The sequence below is a fragment of the Solanum lycopersicum genome, chromosome 1, assembly GCF_036512215.1.
Source record: "Solanum lycopersicum chromosome 1, SLM_r2.1".
Lineage (NCBI taxonomy): Eukaryota > Viridiplantae > Streptophyta > Magnoliopsida > Solanales > Solanaceae > Solanum > Solanum lycopersicum.
In genome coordinates, this window is record NC_090800.1 from 84,281,054 (window position 1) to 84,302,072 (window position 21,019).

At 33.3% G+C, this 21,019-nt stretch overlaps 5 protein-coding genes across 9 annotated transcripts; all 5 read left to right on the top strand.

Moving 5' to 3' along the window:
• Window positions 1–325: 325 nt before the first annotated feature.
• On the top strand, window positions 326–5,324 carry LOC101267270 (uncharacterized). Of its 5 annotated transcripts, none has more exons than XR_738228.4 (14): window positions 326–665; window positions 1,500–1,770; window positions 1,869–1,942; window positions 2,103–2,262; window positions 2,361–2,385; window positions 2,516–2,605; window positions 2,947–3,118; window positions 3,189–3,262; window positions 3,687–3,759; window positions 4,165–4,236; window positions 4,313–4,446; window positions 4,632–4,705; window positions 4,824–5,070; window positions 5,190–5,324. XR_738228.4 is itself a non-coding variant. In XM_004230066.5 (13 exons), the coding sequence occupies exons 2-13, from the start codon at window positions 1,560–1,562 to the stop codon at window positions 4,883–4,885; spliced, it is 1,221 nt and encodes a 406-aa protein (XP_004230114.1). In that variant the 5' UTR covers window positions 439–665; window positions 1,500–1,559; the 3' UTR covers window positions 4,886–5,324. The 5 variants fall into 5 exon arrangements, 3 of the variants coding, with proteins under 3 accessions (XP_004230114.1, XP_010312059.1, XP_010312061.1); XR_011211307.1 differs by lacking the exon at window positions 326–665 and adding an exon at window positions 1,223–1,411; XM_004230066.5 differs by having other exon boundaries at window positions 439–665; window positions 4,824–5,324.
• A 3,532-nt stretch (window positions 5,325–8,856) lies between these two features.
• On the top strand, window positions 8,857–13,402 carry LOC101254247 (pentatricopeptide repeat-containing protein At3g49170, chloroplastic). The gene has a single exon (XM_004231188.5). The coding sequence runs from the start codon at window positions 8,911–8,913 to the stop codon at window positions 11,443–11,445; it is 2,535 nt and encodes an 844-aa protein (XP_004231236.1). The 5' UTR covers window positions 8,857–8,910; the 3' UTR covers window positions 11,446–13,402.
• Window positions 10,850–13,402, top strand: LOC109118982 (extensin-1-like). Its single transcript, XM_019211105.3, has one exon. It carries the CDS (start codon window positions 12,240–12,242, stop codon window positions 13,158–13,160), a length of 921 nt encoding a protein of 306 aa, XP_019066650.1. The 5' UTR covers window positions 10,850–12,239; the 3' UTR covers window positions 13,161–13,402.
• Window positions 13,403–15,005: 1,603 nt separating this feature from the next.
• On the top strand, window positions 15,006–16,347 carry LOC101255148 (extensin-1-like). Its single transcript, XM_069288557.1, has one exon. It carries the CDS (start codon window positions 15,091–15,093, stop codon window positions 16,045–16,047), a length of 957 nt encoding a protein of 318 aa, XP_069144658.1. The 5' UTR covers window positions 15,006–15,090; the 3' UTR covers window positions 16,048–16,347.
• Window positions 16,348–18,918: 2,571 nt separating this feature from the next.
• LOC109119992 (extensin-1-like) lies at window positions 18,919–20,179 on the top strand. Its single transcript, XM_019213295.3, has one exon. The coding sequence runs from the start codon at window positions 18,993–18,995 to the stop codon at window positions 19,947–19,949; it is 957 nt and encodes a 318-aa protein (XP_019068840.1). The 5' UTR covers window positions 18,919–18,992; the 3' UTR covers window positions 19,950–20,179.
• The last annotated feature ends 840 nt before the right edge of the window (window positions 20,180–21,019 follow it).

The following is a 21,019-nucleotide window of genomic DNA, read 5'->3' on the forward strand; positions in this document are numbered from 1 at the left end:
GATCTAAGCATCAAAACATTTCACATTTTATTAGTTTTACTAAAACTTAGTGGCATTTAAGTTAAGTTTAGGAATTCAATAATACCTTATATTCCTTCAGGTAAAATCTTAAGTTGCATTCAAAATGATCACCAAGCTAATCATTATGCTTGCAAAACTATTAGTTTAGTCTTTAAAGTTCTTAGATAATATAAACCTACCAAATAGGAAAGTAGGGTATTTATATTTTCGTAAGTACTAACTAAAGGCTATAAAGCTGCTATTCTCCCACACATGAATCATTACTTGTGACAAACATAAAATAATTTTCAGTTTTTAAAGCTTCACATTTAATTAATCTAAATTAGGGAGATAAAAAAAAATGAGAGTAGTAATAATTTAGGAAAGGCATGCGCCGAAGCATGTGTAGGGTCCACTTCCACTAAATTAGGATCAAGTAATGGAGTAGTACTTTATTCTAGTTTACTCTTCTTCTAAAATGAGTCTTAAAAGTTTCTCATCAAAACCCAAAACCAAAACTTTCCTTCTTTATAACATACACAAACTAAGTTACACATTGTGGTCTTCTTCTTCTTCATTCAAATTTTAGTTTGACAACTACTCTTTCATTTGGAATCAACTGCATTTTCAGCTTCAAACGTGTGCGATCCTCGATCTGTTACCGGGTATGTAATTGTGATGGTAGAAAGTTGCAGTTATTCATATTATTGTATGATTTTTGTGTGTATGTATTGAGGGGAAGAAGAAAAATGTGTTTTGAAAATGGAGAAACTCTTTTGCAGATTCGTTGCTGTTAACGCAAGCAAACTTTTTTTTTTTGGAAAACTAAAACAGAAAACAGAAGACAATATAATGGAGTCGTCACGTGAGTTGCACGTATTTTTTATTGGAAGAGAATTTGTTTATTTAATCTCTTGGATGGAAAGGCAGAATAGTTTCAATAATTCGGTCTGCCTTTTTTATTCTTTTCGTATTGATGCCAACCTTCACTTTGCTATTGATATACGAAACATCTCACTTATGGTTTTTTTTAGTTACGAAATATTTATTTTGATATATTCTAGGAGTTTTTTATTTTCTTAAATTTCGTGCAAAATTGTTTCATACCAATAAATTACTGAAATGATTGGAGTTGGATGCTTTTTAGCAGACAAATTTGACTAAAATAATTTTGATTTACCAAACTTAAAGTTATTGTTAATGGTCCATTATAGCCGATATAGTTGTTCAAATCATTTTTAATAAAAGCAATTTTGAAATAGTTTCTTTGCTTCCTATTCACAACTTTAGAATCAGGATCTGGTTCATGCATTTCACATCAATCTTTCTTATATTCCATTCCAATTCAGTTGGATCACTACATCCTAGCTTTTTTTTTTTCGAAAGGGGAAATGAGGTAGGAGAGAATAAGGTGGTAAATCGAGCTTTTGCTAACAAACCGAAAGTTCAGATAAGTCAATCAGCTGAGCTACTAATGTTTCTCATTTTTGCTTTTGCAGATGGAGAGGTGGTAGAGGAATTGAAGAACTCAACTTTCCCTGCATTGGTACTTTAATGCCATGACTACAGTTGAAGGCTCTAAAGAAGAAATGGAGGGAAGTAGTATTGAGAGATATAGCAAGATCAAGAAAGGATCCTGGTTAGACCAATTTCGACATGGCTCTAATCCTTGGATGGCTAGATATCTTTACGCCATATTGTTTCTCATTGCTAATTTATTAGCTTGGGCTGTTCGTGATTATGGCCATAGCATTTTGAAAGAAATGAAGAGTAAGATTGCTTCATTCTTTATTTTGGCCATAGATTTCTATTTCTAGTGCTACATCTGTAGTACACGATTCTAACGGTGTGTATATGTATACCTGTAGGACTTAAAGGATGTAATGGTGGTGAAGACTGTATGGGTGCAGAAGGAGTATTGAGAGTAAGCTTGGGGTGTTCTGTATCCTACCTATCTCTAATCCCATTTGATTCAAATTAGCTAGTTGTAAAATTTACTCAATGATAGTAATAAGTTGAAACTTTTATGGCTTTGTATGATCATGAAGCTCGATGATGAAATTATTGATTTTCTGAGTCAATCCTTAACATGGTCATTATAGCTATTCTATTTCGCCATGTTCCTATCTACAGCTGGTACTTCGAAATTAAATGACCGCAGAGAATTATGGCACTCAGGATGGTGGTCTGCCAAGCTTTTTATGAATATTTCTCTAATTGTACTACCCTTTCTTCTTCCAGCAGAGATCATTTCAATCTATGGTTAGTATAGATGCATTACTTCAGATTTAATAAGTCAGTCATATGTAGTTTTATCAGTATATGATAAATTGCTGAATGATGTTGTGTTTTCTGGACAGGCCAGGTTGCTCATTTTGGTGCTGGGTATGACAAACTCATCTAGCATGCTTCTTTCGTCATGTGCAATCACTTTAGTGTTGGTTTTGATAATAGGATTGAGCTTAACATTTTGTGTACTACCCTCTCGTTAATTCTGTTTCTGATCCATTTGCAGGGTATTTTTACTAATCCAGCTTGTAAGTATAATCAGTTTTATCACATGGCTGAACGATTTCTGTCATTCAGAGAAATATGCTGTGAGATGGTAATTGGCTTAGTCTTTTTTTATACATAAATTTGATCGACGATAAGCAGACCTTGATATAAGCATAGGGTCGTATTTTAGACAAGATTTTAGGGAAGTATGTGCATTGTGATGTTATCGACTCATTTGGATAAATGGTTCACGTGCTATTTACTGTTAAAAATAGAACAGTTCCTCTTGCTAGTACTGTTATCTTTGAATTAGAATCATTATTAAAAGGCTAAAGTTCAGATCGAAGAAGAACAAGCCGTACATTTCAGTGATGGTACATTTTATGTAATTCCTATGAAGGTTTAATATGGTTGTTGATTAGTGCTAATGGAAATAAAACCATTTTGCAGCCACGTCCAAATGATGTTACTTGCAACAGTTGCATACGTTATATGCATCCTCGGGATCATCTTAATGTACATTTGGTATACGCCTCAACCATCGTGCCTTCTTAATATTTTCTTCATCTCCTGGACATTAGTACTCCTCCAACTCATGACCAGTGTTTCTCTCCACCCCAAAGTGAGTTTGAGTTTCTTGTGTTTATATTTTTTTGTTGGGATGAATTTATATTAATTGATCAAAGCACCAGGTGAATGCCGGTTTCCTGACTCCAGGTTTTATGGGGCTATATGTGGTGTTCCTCTGCTGGTCTGCCATCAGAAGGTACAATTTGGATTTGTTTTTTTCGTAAACCTTGCATTCTTCTCTTTTAATTCATTAAGAGTGCAAAAAAGAGAAGGCTGCAATTTGAGGCTAAGCACTAGATACAGAGTTTCTTGACTATTCTTTATCTATCATCACTTGAGCCTTTTAGGAATATCAATTTCTATAAGTAATGTCATTTGTTGAGTGAGAAGCCGTGCTCCTAAGAACCTGAAGTAAGAATTGGCATATCTTGGTATATTCTCAAACTTATTGGAAGTAGATGACTTAAACTTGTCACAACTTAAGTTTTAATATTATAAATTTCATTTATTTGAGGAATCCTCTGTTTGGCTCAAGCTTCCACTTGAGAGAACGCCGATACACAATTAGTCATCTATGGTTTCATCACATTATGCTTTAATTTCTTGTTATGTACTTACAGTGAACCTGCAGAGGAGAAATGCATCCGGAAAGCAGAATCGCCAACTGGAAAAGGAGACTGGTTCACCATCATAGTAAGTTCCCGACCTCTAAATGACTCAAGATGTTCGTTGAGTCATTAAACACGTAGCATTATGTCTTGCTAGTTTGTCAATAATGAGTTAAAACTGGCAAAGGTTCAGTTCAGTTGTAGTATTATTCTATTGTTCTAAGAATTTGGACAAGCTTTATCCTGTTGACTTGCCTTCACTTCCGTTACCTTGGTGGTCTAATGTATTTCTCTCGCAAGATTCTGCTCTCCCCGTAGGGCTTTGGGTCTGAGATCTGCTTTCTTTAGATTCAAATGCTATTTCATGTGCTGCTAGAATTTTATTTGAGTCTTGACTTCAAAATATATAGTGGTGTAGTAGAATACTACAATTAATATATCCCTTTTCCGACATGTAATTAAGTAAACTTTCACTGTTAATTTTGTACAGAGCTTTGTTGTAGCAGTCCTTACAATTGTCATTGCAACATTTTCAACTGGAATTGATTCAAAATGCTTTCAGGTATACCTCAATACTTTTCAGTTACATAATAATCCGAATATATCTAAGAAAAATTTCTAACAGAAACTAGTTACAGTTTAAGAAGGATGATGCACCTGAAGAAGATGATGTACCATATGGTTATGGATTCTTTCATTTCGTCTTTGCGACTGGAGCTATGTATTTTGCAATGCTATTAATTGGATGGAATCCTAATCACGCCATGAAGAAGTAAGTTCCTTCATCTTCAAACAACATGTAAATTTTGATTTGGGCGATAATATGTTTTGGTTTCAGCTCAAAGTGATGGCAGGAAATTGAAATGCTTGCTTTCTACTTGTTAAGAAAGAGAAATGAACCAATAGAAGTTGTAACAAAATGCTTATTCTATAGTGCTTTTTGTTGTTAATCTGCAGGTTTACGATAGACGTTGGTTGGACTAGTACTTGGGTAAGGGTAGTGAATGAATGGCTTGCAGTTTGTGTTTACAGTAAGTTGTTGCTCACCAAACTTGGCCACCTTCAATATTATTAACTGTGGTATAATTATAAAGATTTTGGATCTATAACATGTAATGTGATGCTTTAGACATTTCTCAAATTTACCAGTATGGATGCTCGTGGCTCCGATCATATGGAAAAGCAGGCAAGTAGCAACATCAAATGTGTGACAGACAAACTTCACATTGCTAAGATTTCTCCAAATTCTTATGGCTGGCCTTTGTGGTTTTCATGCCTGTCCCCGAAAACAGAAGAAAAAGAAGCAAGTCTCCACATATCCACTATTTGAAAACGAATATCCTGTCTAATCACCTCTCTCTGAGCTAAAAACACTATAGAATATGGAGCGGAGGAAGTAAGTCTGACTAATCTTAGCCATTTGTATCTGGAAAGCAGATCTTTATACATGTAAATGTCATAGCTTATGTAACTTATAGAATCTCAATTTCTTGATTTTTTTTTCTTTTCTAACAGCTAAGTGAAAGCAAAAAAGAGAAAGGGTTAAAGAAAAGGGGCAAAACAATGATGTCACTGTTATTTAGCTTTCTTGTCTAACCTTTTCTTATCCTTTGAACAGTCTGTAAATATTGAAGGTAAACTTTTGTGGTTCGATTCTTCTCTGGATTAGACACATAGCCGAAGTTGGTGCATTGAATTGTCCTTTTTTATTTAACTCTAAAGATGTTAATTCATAAATTTGATAACTAAAACGCCCGCTTGTGCATCAAATCAATTTAATTTATTATAATTTAAGTGTTTAAATACGAAAATAATATATATTAATTAATTATGGTTAAGTGATTTTTTTAAAAAAGACAAAAAAACAACATAACTCCCTTTATTCTCATTCTTTCATTGACTTTTTGACATTTTATTACATACTAATTATTATTTGTGGATGTTGAATTAGATAGAAGATTCCCAGCAGCAATAATAATACTACCAAAATTCTTCATGTTATTGTTGTTCTGAGTAAGAGTGGAGACATAAGAATCATCAACAATTTCTTGAAATCTATCTTCACAAGAAAAACCAACTTCTTGTACAAAGGCTCCAATATTGCTCAAAGTATCATATATACCTTGCCTTAACAAGTGCTCCTCCGCATCACTTAAAATATCAATAGAAGCTTCATAATAATTCAAACAATAATTATATATCTCTTTCAAGTTATCGTCGTTTGTCTGATCTAGAAAGGTATGAATCTTATTGGTTGTATCGGAGGCGTTTGTAAATGTTAAGTGTATTGCCTCTACTGTCAACTGGTAAGGATTCCTATGAGGATTAAGGCCAAAAACTTGCAAGCAAAATCTTGGACTCTGGCATTTGATGCACAAATCAGCCAAGGAGTTACTAGTAGTTAGTGCTATTAAGGAAGCAAAAATTATGCATAAGACTAGTGTTGAGCCAATGGAAAATGAAGAAGGGGTTGCCATTGTCTTTTTTTTTAAGCTTGTTTTCCCTAATTATGGTTAAGTGGTATTAATGAATATGTGGTATTTATAATAAAAAAGGAGGAGGAGCTCTTTGCATTTGCCCTTTTCTTTTGGTTTTCTTGAAGGAAGAAGTTAGGTGTATATATAAGGATATGTGTAGTACTTGGTATGAGACTTCTAGCAAATATGGCTCCAAACTCCTAATATAGTGTAAATATAAATTAGTTGGACTCTGATAATATGAGAAAATTGTATAAAATAGTAAATTATTAATTCAAATTAAATGTTATAGTCATAGTTTATTTTATTTGTAATTCGTAGCAAATATTTTATTTTTTTGTCATTTGATTCGGTATACAATTAATCATTTTCGATATACAATCACCCATTTGATATACAAATGTATATATGTATCTGTGTTTGTATAAAACGAGATAAAAGTGTATATACAAATACAAACACATATATTTTCATCTATACACTTATAATTATACAAGTTACTATAATGTATAAATGAATTTATACAAAAATGAACTATTTGTATAAAATTGAATGTTATCTAGTAAACTATACAAATCAAAAACTCCATAACAAACATAAAATTTGTTATGAAACGCAATTTTGCAATGTATAATTATAACATACAAATCTAATTTTTATGTTTGCTATATCTGAAAGTTGCTCAATTTGGGCTTTCTTATGTTTTTCAAAAATCACGTTATATAATCTTCATGTAATATAAAAATAAAATTCTTTTCAATTTTATTATCTAATGTAAAATTATATTTTATACTAAATAACATATTTTACAAGTAAATATTGTATATTATACATATTAATCGACAATTGAAATAAAAGTGAAATCATTAATGAAATATAATTATATAAACGTCATATAAATACTCAATTTTTAAGTTTATTACATTGCTCTCATAAATGCATTAATTATTATGTTATGTATTTATACTTTTAGATTAAAATTTCAATCTTATCATTTAAATTGTGCGCATTATTTATAATGAAAATAATAATAATTTTAAATTTTATATATATCTATATTGAAGAAAATTAAAAAATATTAAAAAATTATTAATTCTAGATGAAAGTGGTATATATTAAATAATATATTTTTTAAATATTATATTACATTAAAAAATAATAACGCATAATAGAGATTTAGAGCCTGTTTTGGATTGACTTAAAAAAAATAGTTTTAAATAAAAAATAAAAAGTTTAACTGATATGACTTTCAAGTAAAAAAATACTCCCTCCGTCCGAAATTGTTTGTCATGTTGCGCTAATCTACAGTTAATTTGACTAATTTCCAAAGGTAAATTAGATCATAATAATTCGATATTTTAAACAAAAAGAATTCGATATTCTAAAACTATACGAAAAGTACTGTAAATTACAATTTTTTGCATATTAATATGATGGAAAAATACATCTTAAAATGTTAGTCAAAGTTTTTACAGTTTGACTCTAAAAATAGAAGCCATGACAAACAAAACTAGACGGAGGGAGTAAAAAACTAGGGAAACTTACTTTTGTTTCTGACTTATTTTAAGTCATTTTTAGCTTATTTTGAATTATCTTTTATATTTGTCAAATACTACATAGTAAAAAACTGACTTAAAAATAGATTTGACTAGCTTTTAAACCAATCAAAATGAACTTTTAATCAATAGTCTTATATAGTTTATAATAAGAAAAATTGTATATAATAGCAAATTATTAATTCAAATTAAATGCTATAAATATACTTCGATTTAGTTGTACCTATAGCAAACTATAACTATTATCGCCACTATCCTTGGTGGAATCTCGCTCGCCACTCTCATTTGGTGGCAGTCTCGCTTGCCTCTCTCGCTTTTTATACAAACACAAATGTATAAAATGCGTTTGTGTTTGTATAAAGCGAGAGAAAATTATATATAAATACATATATTTTTGTTCCTCTCTCTCCCCTCTCCCGGATCTCGCTCTGCCCTCTCCCGGATCTCGCTCACCACTCTCCCTAATCTCGCTCGCCACCCTCGTCTTTCTTGTTTATACAAACATAAACGAAATACGAAATGTATAAATTATGTTTTTGTTTGTATAAAGCGATAGAAAATTATATATACACATGCAAATACATATATTTTTTGTCTTATACAGTTGTAATTATATAATAAAAATATTCCCTGCCAGTTTCTTTTGCCTTTCTCTTATACAAATTCAAATTGTATATAATTTCTCTTTTTCTCGTTTTATACAATTCGATTCAATTGTATATTTTAATGCCTAAGTTTCTTTTGCCTTTCTCTTTTTCTCATTTTATACAAATTCAAATTGTATATAATTGTCTTATACACTTATAATTGTATAATACAAATATGTTCCTGCCCAAGTGTCTTTTGCCTTTCTCTCTTTCTCGTTTTATACAAATTCAAATTGTATATAATTTCTCTCTTTCTCGTTTTATACAATTCACTTCAATTGTATATGTATATATATATTTGTTATGGAGCGCAATTATGCAAACTTTGCTATAACATACAATTTTGTGTTTGCTATGAAAGTTGCTCTTTATAATATGTGAATAACAAATATTAATAAAGATAAATAATAACCAAACAATAAAAAAGTGAAATGGAGAGTAAAAATAAATTGTGATTGAAAAACCTATTCTCTATTTAAGTGTCCAAATATAAAACCGGAGATGTGTTATAAGGTCCAATATGGGAACCACCGAAGCCAGAATACCGTTATAGATAATGATAACTCTCTCTCTTCCCTCTCCCGCCAAATTCATCCCTCCTTCTTCCAAATCCCGTCGAATTAGGAACCCTGATTTCGAAGCTCTGAAGGATACTTTGATTCGACAAGCCAATGGTGGAAATCTTAAGCAAGCAATCTCGACGCTTGATCAAATTTCTCAAATGGGTTTTAACCCTGACCTCACCTCCTATACTGTTCTCCTCAAATCTTGCATCAGGACCCGAAATTTCCAAATTGGACAACTTCTACACTCTAAACTCAATGATTCGCCAATCCAACCGGACACCATTGTTCTTAACTCGTTGATAAGTTTATATTCTAAAATGGGTAGTTGGGAAACTGCTGAAAAGATTTTCGAGAGCATGGGTGAGAAGCGGGATTTGGTTTCTTGGAGTGCAATGATTTCGTGCTATGCTCATTGTGGTATGGAGTTGGAATCTGTGTTTACTTTCTATGATATGGTGGAGTTTGGGGAGTACCCAAATCAGTTCTGTTTCTCTGCGGTGATTCAGGCATGTTGTAGCGCGGAGTTGGGGTGGGTTGGGTTGGCAATATTTGGTTTTGCGATTAAAACTGGATATTTTGAGTCGGATGTTTGTGTTGGGTGTGCACTGATTGATTTGTTTGCTAAAGGGTTTAGTGATTTGAGGTCAGCTAAGAAAGTGTTTGATAGAATGCCTGAGAGGAATCTTGTTACTTGGACTTTGATGATTACTAGATTTTCACAACTTGGTGCTTCAAAAGATGCTGTTAGACTGTTCTTGGAAATGGTTTCTGAAGGATTTGTCCCTGATAGGTTTACGTTTAGTGGTGTTTTATCAGCTTGTGCTGAGCCAGGGTTGTCTGCGCTTGGGAGGCAACTGCATGGTGGGGTGATTAAGTCTAGGTTGTCTGCTGATGTTTGTGTCGGGTGCAGTTTGGTGGACATGTATGCAAAAAGTACGATGGATGGATCCATGGATGATTCAAGAAAGGTTTTTGATCGGATGGCTGATCATAATGTCATGTCTTGGACTGCTATTATAACAGGATATGTGCAAAGAGGACACTACGATATGGAAGCTATAAAATTGTACTGTAGGATGATAGATGGTCTAGTTAAGCCAAACCATTTTACATTTTCTAGTCTTTTAAAGGCATGTGGAAATCTTTCGAATCCTGCTATAGGCGAACAGATCTATAATCATGCAGTGAAATTGGGTCTTGCATCTGTGAACTGTGTAGCCAACTCTCTAATTAGCATGTATGCCAAGTCTGGTAGGATGGAAGAAGCCCGGAAAGCTTTCGAACTTCTGTTTGAGAAGAATTTAGCTTCTTATAACATAATAGTTGATGGATGTTCAAAGAGTTTGGATTCTGCAGAAGCTTTTGAACTTTTCAGCCATATAGACTCTGAAGTTGGGGTTGATGCTTTCACGTTTGCTAGTTTATTGAGTGGAGCTGCAAGTGTAGGTGCAGTTGGAAAGGGAGAGCAGATCCATTCTCGGGTCTTAAAAGCAGGGATCCAGTCCAGCCAATCTGTCTGCAATGCTTTGATATCTATGTATTCTAGATGCGGTAATATAGAGGCGGCTTTTCAAGTTTTTGAAGGAATGGAAGATAGAAATGTAATATCTTGGACTTCAATTATAACAGGTTTTGCAAAACATGGATTTGCCCACAGAGCTGTGGAATTGTTCAATCAAATGCTTGAGGATGGTATAAAACCAAATGAAGTCACATACATTGCTGTTTTATCAGCTTGTAGCCATGTTGGTTTAGTTGATGAGGGGTGGAAATATTTTGACTCAATGTCAATAGATCACGGGATAACTCCAAGGATGGAACATTATGCATGCATGGTTGATTTGTTGGGCCGATCAGGCTCTCTTGAAAAGGCTGTTCAGTTTATCAAATCACTGCCCTTGAATGTTGATGCTCTTGTTTGGCGCACCTTGCTTGGGGCTTGCCAGGTGCATGGTAATCTACAACTGGGGAAATATGCCTCAGAAATGATTCTTGAACAGGAGCCAAATGATCCAGCAGCACACGTCTTACTATCTAACTTGTATGCCTCGAGGGGTCAATGGGAAGAGGTAGCAAAGATCAGAAAAGACATGAAAGAAAAGAGAATGGTGAAGGAAGCTGGATGTAGTTGGATGGAAGCTGAAAATAGTGTCCACAAGTTTTATGTAGGCGACACTAAGCATCCCAAAGCAAAGGAGATATATGAAAAATTAAATAAAGTAGCACTTAAAATAAAGGAGATAGGCTATGTTCCTAACACAGACTTGGTGCTTCACGAGGTGGAGGATGAACAAAAGGAGCAATATCTTTTCCAGCACAGTGAGAAAATTGCTTTGGCCTTTGGTCTTATTAGCACATCCAAACAAAAACCCATCAGAATTTTCAAAAATCTTCGAGTATGTGGGGATTGCCACAATGCAATGAAGTTCATTTCAGTAGCGGAGGGAAGAGAGATAATCATTAGAGATTCTAATCGTTTTCACCATATTAAAGATGGACTCTGCTCCTGCAATGACTATTGGTGAAAGTCTTATTGTCAATTATGGTCTTATTGGCAAGTACGGACCAAAGTGGCAAACATGACTAGAATACTACAGATCATTCTAGTATATCGCGATGGGCATAGTGCTATGAAGCATGTATCTGCAATTGTGTAGATTAGTACAGAAGAAAACCATATGACTTGCACATTCATTTTTCTGTTGTATTTTGTATATCCCAGTTTGTATTATGTAACGAGGAAAAAACAAATTTTGGAAATTTTAGCAACTATGGAGTTTTGTCATTTATTAATTTGCTTGATTCATACTATTGTCAGTAACTACATAAGCATTGTGTTTTAACTTTTCATAATTTCTGTGTTTTCTGGTAGCTTTGCCGTGGATCATGATCTTACATAGGCTTTGTTTGTACTGAAGCCCATTGCTGATAGCTGTTGCATATATGTTCTTTTGCTCTTCTTTTGAGATAGGGGCAATGTCGAACTCTAGATCATACGTCAACTTACAGATTTTGGCACTGAGAAAACAAGGAACATCTCTTTGTTCTGTGCATTATTGAGAAATAATCAGTCCATAACTACTTTGTATTTCATATAAATTATTATTTGTCACCAGATAATGCCTCCCACTTTGTACTAATAAAAGTCTTTATTTGGACCTTGCTCTCAGCTTAGTGGGCAAGTGGGCAATTAAGAAGCTATTATTACATTAATGTCATTTTTTTTCCCTATAAAAACCAGAGCTCCCTATTCAACTATGCAACACAATTCTTTAGTTCTATCCTTCACTTCTCTAAGCATAATTTGTTACAAATCAAAATGGAGAGCTTAGGGAAGTTGGGGCAATGGTCTTTTCTAACTGTTGCTTTGGCAATTTGCTTAGTAGCCAGCACTGTTGTTGCTGATTACTCTTATGAGTATACTTCACCCTCACCTTCTCACAACTCTAACAAGTACTACAAATCACCATCTCCTTCCAAGTATCATGTGCCTACTCCTTATTACAAGAAACCTTATCCATCACATTATTACTACAAGTCACCAACACCTTCAAAGCACGCTTATTACAAATCGCCATCACCAGCAAAATATTACAAGTCACATGTTCCTTCAAAGCACTACTACAAGTCACCGGTTGCAACAAAGTATTACTACAAGTTCCCAACTCCTTCAAAGCATTATTACTACAAGTCACCCATTGTAACCAAGTATTACAAGTCACATGTTCCTTCAAAGCACTATTACAAGTCACCAGTTGCAACAAAGTATTACTACAAGTCTCCAACTCCTTCAAAGCATTATTACAAATCACCCGTTCCTTCTAAGTATTACTACAAGTCCCCATCACCCGCAAAGTACTACAAGTCACCTACTCCGTCAACAAACTATTACTACAAATCACCATCTCCAACAAAATATTACAAATCACCCGCTCCATCTAAATACTACAAGTCACCTTCACCTACAAAATATTACAAGTCATCTCCACCTCCGCCAAAATACTATGAGCAACCACCAACTTATTACAATTCTCCACCTCCACCATACTATGAAGAATCTACACCTTCCTATAAATCTTCTCCACCTCCTCCAAAGACCTATGAACAATCACCTACATACTACTCACCTCCACCACCACCATACTACAAAGAAACACCAACCTATGCCTCACCGCCACCACCTGTGAAGTACGAGGAACCTGTCACCTATGCTTCACCTCCACCTCCAACCTTTTACTAGTAGTCAAATCCATTCTTTTCAATCATTTTCCACCACCTTTGTGGTTTTCCATTTCCTTTTATGCTTCCCAAAATGACCGGCTTTGATTGTTGTGTGTGATTTTTGTATTAATAATTCGTAATATTTATCTTTGGAGATATAAGTAAGATCTCCATTATTTTGGCTAATTGTATCAAGATTTTATTTTGATGTAATTTTATCGAGAATTCTAATTTGCTTAATGCTATCTTCTCTTTGTCTAATATTTCTCTGGAGTATTTTCTCCTAACAATGGCTTATAAGTTATAACTAATCTACTACAAAATTTAACAAGAAAAAAAAAAGGAAAGGTGCAACATATGGTAATGAATGGATGCTTCAATTTTTATATGGATTATAATTGTACTAATCACCTTTTAAGAAAATAAAATTATGTAAAATAAACAGAATAATAAAAAATAATAAAGAGAATTTTAATTTAGGCATATGCATTATTCTTCAAAAGAAATTTATCAATGAAAAACAAGTCAAAAGATATAATATATTAATATTGTTGTTGATCTTAAAAGGTGAAATTACAAAATGCAAAACAAATAAGACTCCACCAGAAAATAAGTCAGATGGTATTCCCACTTTCTTTTTCATTATCATAATAAATAAGTTAAAACAATAAATATAAATTTTAATAATCTCAAGTAAGGAAAAAATCTACAATAAAAAATGTTGCATTTACCTTTTAAATATGAAAATTGTTTTACAATATTATTTTAAGAGGAGTAAAGGTTAAAAATACGCCTAAATTATTTGTGCTGCTATTGAACTTCTCCCGCCGGCTGATATTTCCGGCGCTGGTCGCTTTGCTGCGTCAATGACTCCCTCCTTATTAGTCTATACCTTGCGTTTTCTGTTCTTTCGGCAAGTTTCTGAGCTATTCAATTATTATAATCATTCGTTTGGTTTCTGTCTTTTCCCTCTGCATTTGCACAGTAGCGTTGATATATAACAATGCAGATTTGTTATCGAGCTGCTATATGGCTAAAAATAACTGCTTTATGTATTTTGGGTTGTTGAGGATTCTACTACTTGTACATTTTCTGTTGTTAGATTCTCAATTTGGTGAGGATTAAATATTTTGCTGTAATTCCATTCCCCTGCCAACAGTCTGCCTTAGTTGGCGTTGTTTATGTTTACTGTTAGGTGATTGGATAAACATTTCCATCTTACGGAATAATATACGAAGGTTAAGGATTAGAATAGAACGCTAGTAAATAGTCTAGCGAATTGTCTTGTTTCTTTATGTTGCTACAGTTCTCTTCTTTACTGTTTCCAATATGGCTTTTTCATTTGATTTGTGTTATGTTTTACTACCACAAACAACCTCTTCATACTTATAATTTGATTTTTAGATAGAATTAATGGTTGTCAACCAATGAGGATTCTTTAAATATTATACTTATCCCTACTCTTCAAATTAAGAAAACTCATGTCAAATACCTGCCTAACATAAGTGTACCAAGTTATGTTATCTAAGCCGTGAGCTAGGTGCGAAATAGGTTTTGAACTTCGCTGCAGTTAATTGGCTTCAGTTCACACACCTATATAGATATTAGGCTTGTGTTATGTTTTCAATACTAAGATCATATGTCAACTTGCAGATTTTGGCATTGCGAAAACAAGGAAAGTTTCTTTGTTCTGTGCATTATTGAGAAATAATCAGTCCTTAACTACTTTGTATTATTTGTCATCAAATAATGTCTCCCACTAAGTACCGATAAGAGTCTTTATTTGGACCTTGCTCTCAGCTTAGTGGGCAAGTGGGCAAATAAGAAGCTATTATTACATTAATGTTGTTGTTTTTTTCTATAAAAACCAGAGCTCCCTATTCAGCTATGCAACACAATTCTTTAGTTCTATCCTTCACTTCTCTAAGCATAATTTGTTACAAATCAAAATGGAGAGCTTAGGGAAGTTGGGGCAATGGTCTTTTCTAACTGTTGCTTTGGCAATTTGCTTAGTAGCCAGCACTGTTGTTGCTGATTACTCTTATGAGTATACTTCACCCTCACCTTCTCACAACTCTAACAAGTACTACAAATCACCATCTCCTTCCAAGTATCATGTGCCTACTCCATATTACAAGAAACCTTATCCATCACATTATTACTACAAGTCACCAGCACCTTCAAAGCACGCTTATTACAAATCGCCATCACCAGCAAAATATTACAAGTCACATGTTCCTTCAAAGCATTATTACTACAAGTCACCCATTGTAACCAAGTATTACAAGTCACATGTTCCTTCAAAGCACTACTACAAGTCACCGGTTGCAACAAAGTATTACTACAAGTTCCCAACTCCTTCAAAGCATTATTACAAATCACCCGTTCCTTCTAAGTATTACTACAAGTCCCCATCACCCGCAAAGTACTACAAGTCCCCATCTCCAACAAAGTACTACAAGTCACCTACTCCATCAACAAACTATTACTACAAATCACCATCTCCAACAAAATATTACAAATCACCCACTCCATCTAAATACTACAAGTCACCTTCACCAACAAAATATTACAAGTCACCAGTTTACTACAAGTCACCTCCACCTCCACCAAAATACTACGAGCAACCACCAACTTATTACAATTCTCCACCTCCACCATACTACCAAGAATCTACACCTTCCTATAAATCTTCTCCACCTCCTCCAAAGACCTATGAACAATCACCTACATACTACTCATCTCCACCACCACCATACTACAAAGAAACACCAACCTATGCCTCCCCGCCGCCACCTGTGAAGTACGAGGAACCTGTCACCTATGCTTCACCGCCGCCACCTGAGAAGTACGAGGTTCCTCCCACCTATGCTTCACCTCCACCCCCACCACCAACCTATTACTAGTAGTCAAAACCATTTTCTCAATCATTTTCCACCACCTTTGGGGTTTTCCATTTCCTTTTATGCTTCCTAAAATTACCGGCTTTGTTTGTTGTGTGTTCTTTTTGTATTAATAATTCGTAATATTTATCTTTGGAGATTTAAGTAAGATCCTTGTGGTCTACATCAATTTGATTTATTGTATCAAGATTTTATTTTGGTGTAATTTATCATGTATTTTATTTTGTTTAATATTGTATCATCTGTGTTTCATATTGTATGTTCTAGTTGACTGAATTCTTACGTATAGGCATATTCGTATTATTTTGTTTTGTTTCCAGTTCTTTTTCTGAAAGGATTTATCGACGGAAAATAAGCCATAAGACATAAGATTGATATAAGATGAATAAATACACCAGCAATTAACACAATAATCATTCACTTTTCATTTTTAAAAAATAATTATTTCCACTCTTTTTCATAAAATCTCGAACAAAGAATAAATTTATTAGGAGTACCAAATGAATATGAAAAATTAAATCGACCAAATTGAACATAATCTAATCTAATTAATTTCTATAATTTTTTCAATAAAATTTTATCAAAGTATATAACCGCCTCAAACAAATAGTCAAATCCACTCTTTTCAATCATTTTTTACCTAACTTTGGGGTTCTCCATTTCCCTTTTATGCTTCCCAAAATCACGGGCTTTGTGTGCGGTATGTTCTTTTGTTTTAATAATTCGCAGTAATATTTATCATTGGAGATTTAAGTAAGATCTCCATTGTTTTGGCTTATTGTATCAAGATTTTATTTTGGTGTGATTTATCTAGGATTCTACTTTGCTCAATACTATCTTCACTTTGTCTAATATTTTTGTAGAGTATTTTCTCCTCAATAATGGTTTATAACTTATCTACTACAAAATTTAACAAGAAAACAAAAAAAACGAGGAAAGGTATGTTAAATTTGATAAGATTCAAAAATGAATTAATGAGAAAATATGGCAGTTTCGAAGATAATACTTTATTGGTAGAAAAGTCAAGATAGCACCTTTTGTAGGTGAATAATAGGTGAATTATAATTGATTTCACAAGTAAATCTTCACATTTTAACATATTGTGATGTCATGGATGACATCAATAGGAAGAATTCACTCGTATAAATAGGTAGCTCTTAATAACTTGTCTTCTCATCTCTTAAGGCATTTAATCTTCTTTCTCTCTTACACTATTTCACTTGTACTCTTTTGGAGTGAAATAAATATTGATTGGTTGTGTCCGAGGAGTAGACAAAAAAAAAAAGTTTACCGAACCTCGTTAATTTCTGCGTTCTTTTTGTTATTGTCTCATTTACTATTTGTTAGCTACCTTTAGATATAGTAATTGTGATTCCCTCACTCTCTATATATTCAGCTTTCACAACAAGGTGCAAATTAATATGGTCATGGTTGGATCTTGGATGGATTCTTCAACAAATTGTTGTATTTTGGATATGGATTATAATTGTACTTACCAGCTTTTAAGAAAAATAAGTAATAACATTATACATAAATTGAACAGAATAATAAAAAACTATAGAGAATTTTAATTAAGTCGTATGCATTATTCTTCTAAGAATATTTATCGATGGAAAATAAGTCAAAAGATATAATATGGTTGTTGATCTTAAAAGGTGAAATTATTTAATACAAGACAAATAAGACTCCACCAAAAGTTAGCGCAATATAACTTAATTTTTTTCACTTTTTTGAAAAACATGGATGGTATATATTTCCCCTTTCTTTTTTCATTCTCAAAAATAAACAAGTAAGTTAAACAATAATTATAAATTTTAATAATCTCAAATAAAGAAAAAATCTACAATTAGAAATGCTGCATTTACCTTTTAATAATATATGAAAATTGTATTTCAATATTATTTTAAGATTAGTAAAGATTATTGATACACCTAAATTATTGGTGCTGCTATTTAACTTCTCCTGCCGGCTGGTATTTCTGGGGACGATCGGCGGTCTCCGCTGGTCGATACAACCTCGCTTGCTCGTCAATGACTTCTTATTTATAAGTTATTGGGAGAGATGATTAGATAAGACATGACACGTTTGCATTTTACCGATTACATGACCCTAAATAATAAGATACGAAGGTCAAAAATTAGGGAAGGTTAGTCAATAGTCTAGGTTGTCTTGTTTCATTATGTTGTTGCTATGGTTCTCTTCTTTATTGTTACCAATATGACTTTTTCATTTATGTATTTGCTTTGGATACTTGATTTGTGTTATGTTTTACTTGAGCGCAGCGTCTACTAGAAACAACCATTTAACCTTATATCAAGGTAGGGTTAGGCTACATACCCTCCCTTGATCGTGGGATTACAATGGATTTATTGTTGTAATATTTAATAATTTTACTTTTTTCTTTTAGATAGATAAGGGTTGTCAACCAATGAGGATTCTTTAAATTTTGTACTTGTCCCTACTCTTCAAACTAAGAAGACTCATGTCAAACACCTGCCTAACATAAGTGTACCAAGTTATGTTATGTAAGCCGTGTGCTAGGTGCACTTTGGCCTTTGCCGCAGTTAATTGGCTTCAGTGCACACACCTATATGGATATTAGGCTTGTATTATGTTCAATACTAAGATTATGTCAACTTGCAGATTCTGGCATTCAGAAAACGAGGAACATTTCTTTGTTCTGTGCATTATTGAGAAATAATCAGTCCTTAACTACTTTGTATTATTTGTCATCAAATAATGTCTCCCACTAAGTACTGATAAGAGTCTTTCTTTGGACCTTGCTCTCAGCTTAGTGAGCAAGTGGGCAATTAAGAAGCTATTATTACATTAATGTTGAGAAGGGTTTCATTTTTTTCTCTATAAAAACCAGAGCTCCTTACTCAACTATGCAACACAAGTCTTAGTTCTGTCCTTTCCTTCTCTAAGTATAGTGGTTCCAGTTCAAAATGAATAGCTTACAGAAGTTGAAACAATGGTCTTTTCTAACAATTGCTTTGGCAATTTGCTTAATAGCCAGCACTGTTGTTGCTGATTACTCTTATGAGTATACTTCACCCTCACCTACTCACAACTCTAACAAGTACTACAAATCACCATCTCCTTCCAACTATCATGTGCCCACTCCTTATTATAAGAAGCCTTATCCATCACACTATTACTATAAATCACCAGTACCTTCAAAGCACACTTATTACAAATCGCCATCACCAGCAAAATATTACAAGTCACATGTTCCTTCAAAACATTATTACTACAAGTCACCCATTGTAACCAAGTATTACAAGTCACATGTTCCTTCAAAGCACTATTACAAGTCACCCGTTACAACAAAGTATTACTACACGTCCCCAACTCCTTCAAAGCATTATTACAAATCACCCGTTCCTTCTAAGTATTACTACAAGTTCCCATCGCCTACAAAGTACTACAAGTCCCCATCTCCAACAAAGTACTACAAGTCACCTACTCCATCAATAAATTATTACTACAAATCACCCTCTCCAACAAAATATTACAAATCACCCACTCCATCTAAATACTTCAAGTCACCTTCACCAACAAAATATTACAAGTCACCAGTTTACTACAAGTCACCTCCATCTCCACCAAAATACTACGAGAAACCACCAACTTATTACAATTCTCCACCTCCACCATACTACAAAGAATCTACACCTTCCTATAAATCTTCTCCACCTCCTCCAAAGACCTATGATCAGTCACCTACATACTATTCATCTCCACCATCACCGTACTACAAAGAAACACCAACGTATGCCTCGCCGCCACCACCTGAGAAGTACGAGGTATCTATCACCTATGCTTCACCGCCGCCACCTGAGAAGTACGAGGTCCCTCCCACCTATGCTTCACCTCCACCCCCACCACCAACCTATTACTAGTAGTCAAAACCATTTTTTTTCAATCATTTTCCCCCACCTTTGGGGTTATCCATTTTCTTTTATGCTTCCTAATATGACCGGCTTTGATTGTTGTGTGTTCTTTTCGTATTAATAATTCGTAATATTTATCTTTGGAGATTTAAGTAAGATTCTTGTGGTCTCCATCAATTTGATTTATTGTATCAACATTGTATTTTGGTGTAATTTATCATGAATTTTATTTTGTTTAATGCTGTATCATCTTTGTTTCATATTGTTTTTTCTAGTTGACTGAATTCTTACGTATAGGCATATTTTATTTTTTTCCAATTCTTTTTCTGAAAGGATTTATCATGGGAAATAAGCCATAAGACCATAGCATTGATCTGAAAAGGCGAAATTATAAAATGAATAAATATACCGGGATTAACAGTATGTAACACAATAATCTTCACTTTTCATTAAAAAAAAAGGTTGTTTTGTATTTCCATTTTTTTCATTTTTCAGAATAAATAAGTATGTTTAAAAATAAATATGAATTCTGATAATCTCAAACAAAGAACAAATACTAATCCACCACAAAGCTTACAACTAACAGTATAATACAGGAATAAATAATACAAAATATTATTTTTACCTTATAAATTTAAAAATTGTTTCATAATATCTTTTGATGTTGAAATCTGACACTATAATTTTGTTTTTAAATTTATAACATCTCATACAATAAAGTTAACTGCTCATAATTACTAGGGATTTATAAAAAAAAAAAGTGATAATAATGTTTTAAAATAAATGAGTTGTGACATAAGTCTTAAGTATTTGATGTACGTGACAATTATATGATTAATGATTAAGGATTGTGACAATTATGTGATTAATGATTAAGGATTGTGGAGTTGCTTTCAAATTTATAAGTTGATAGTTTGGTCCATTGAATTAAATAAAGATTAAAAGCGTAAATTAACTAAAAGCTAATTTAATCAATTTTGGAAGAAATTAAAATTGGGGAAAGCCACCAGCAAGTTGTACCAAAAGGGGAAATAAAATATTTTCCCCCACCTCTCGTCATATTTTTTTCATCTTCGTTC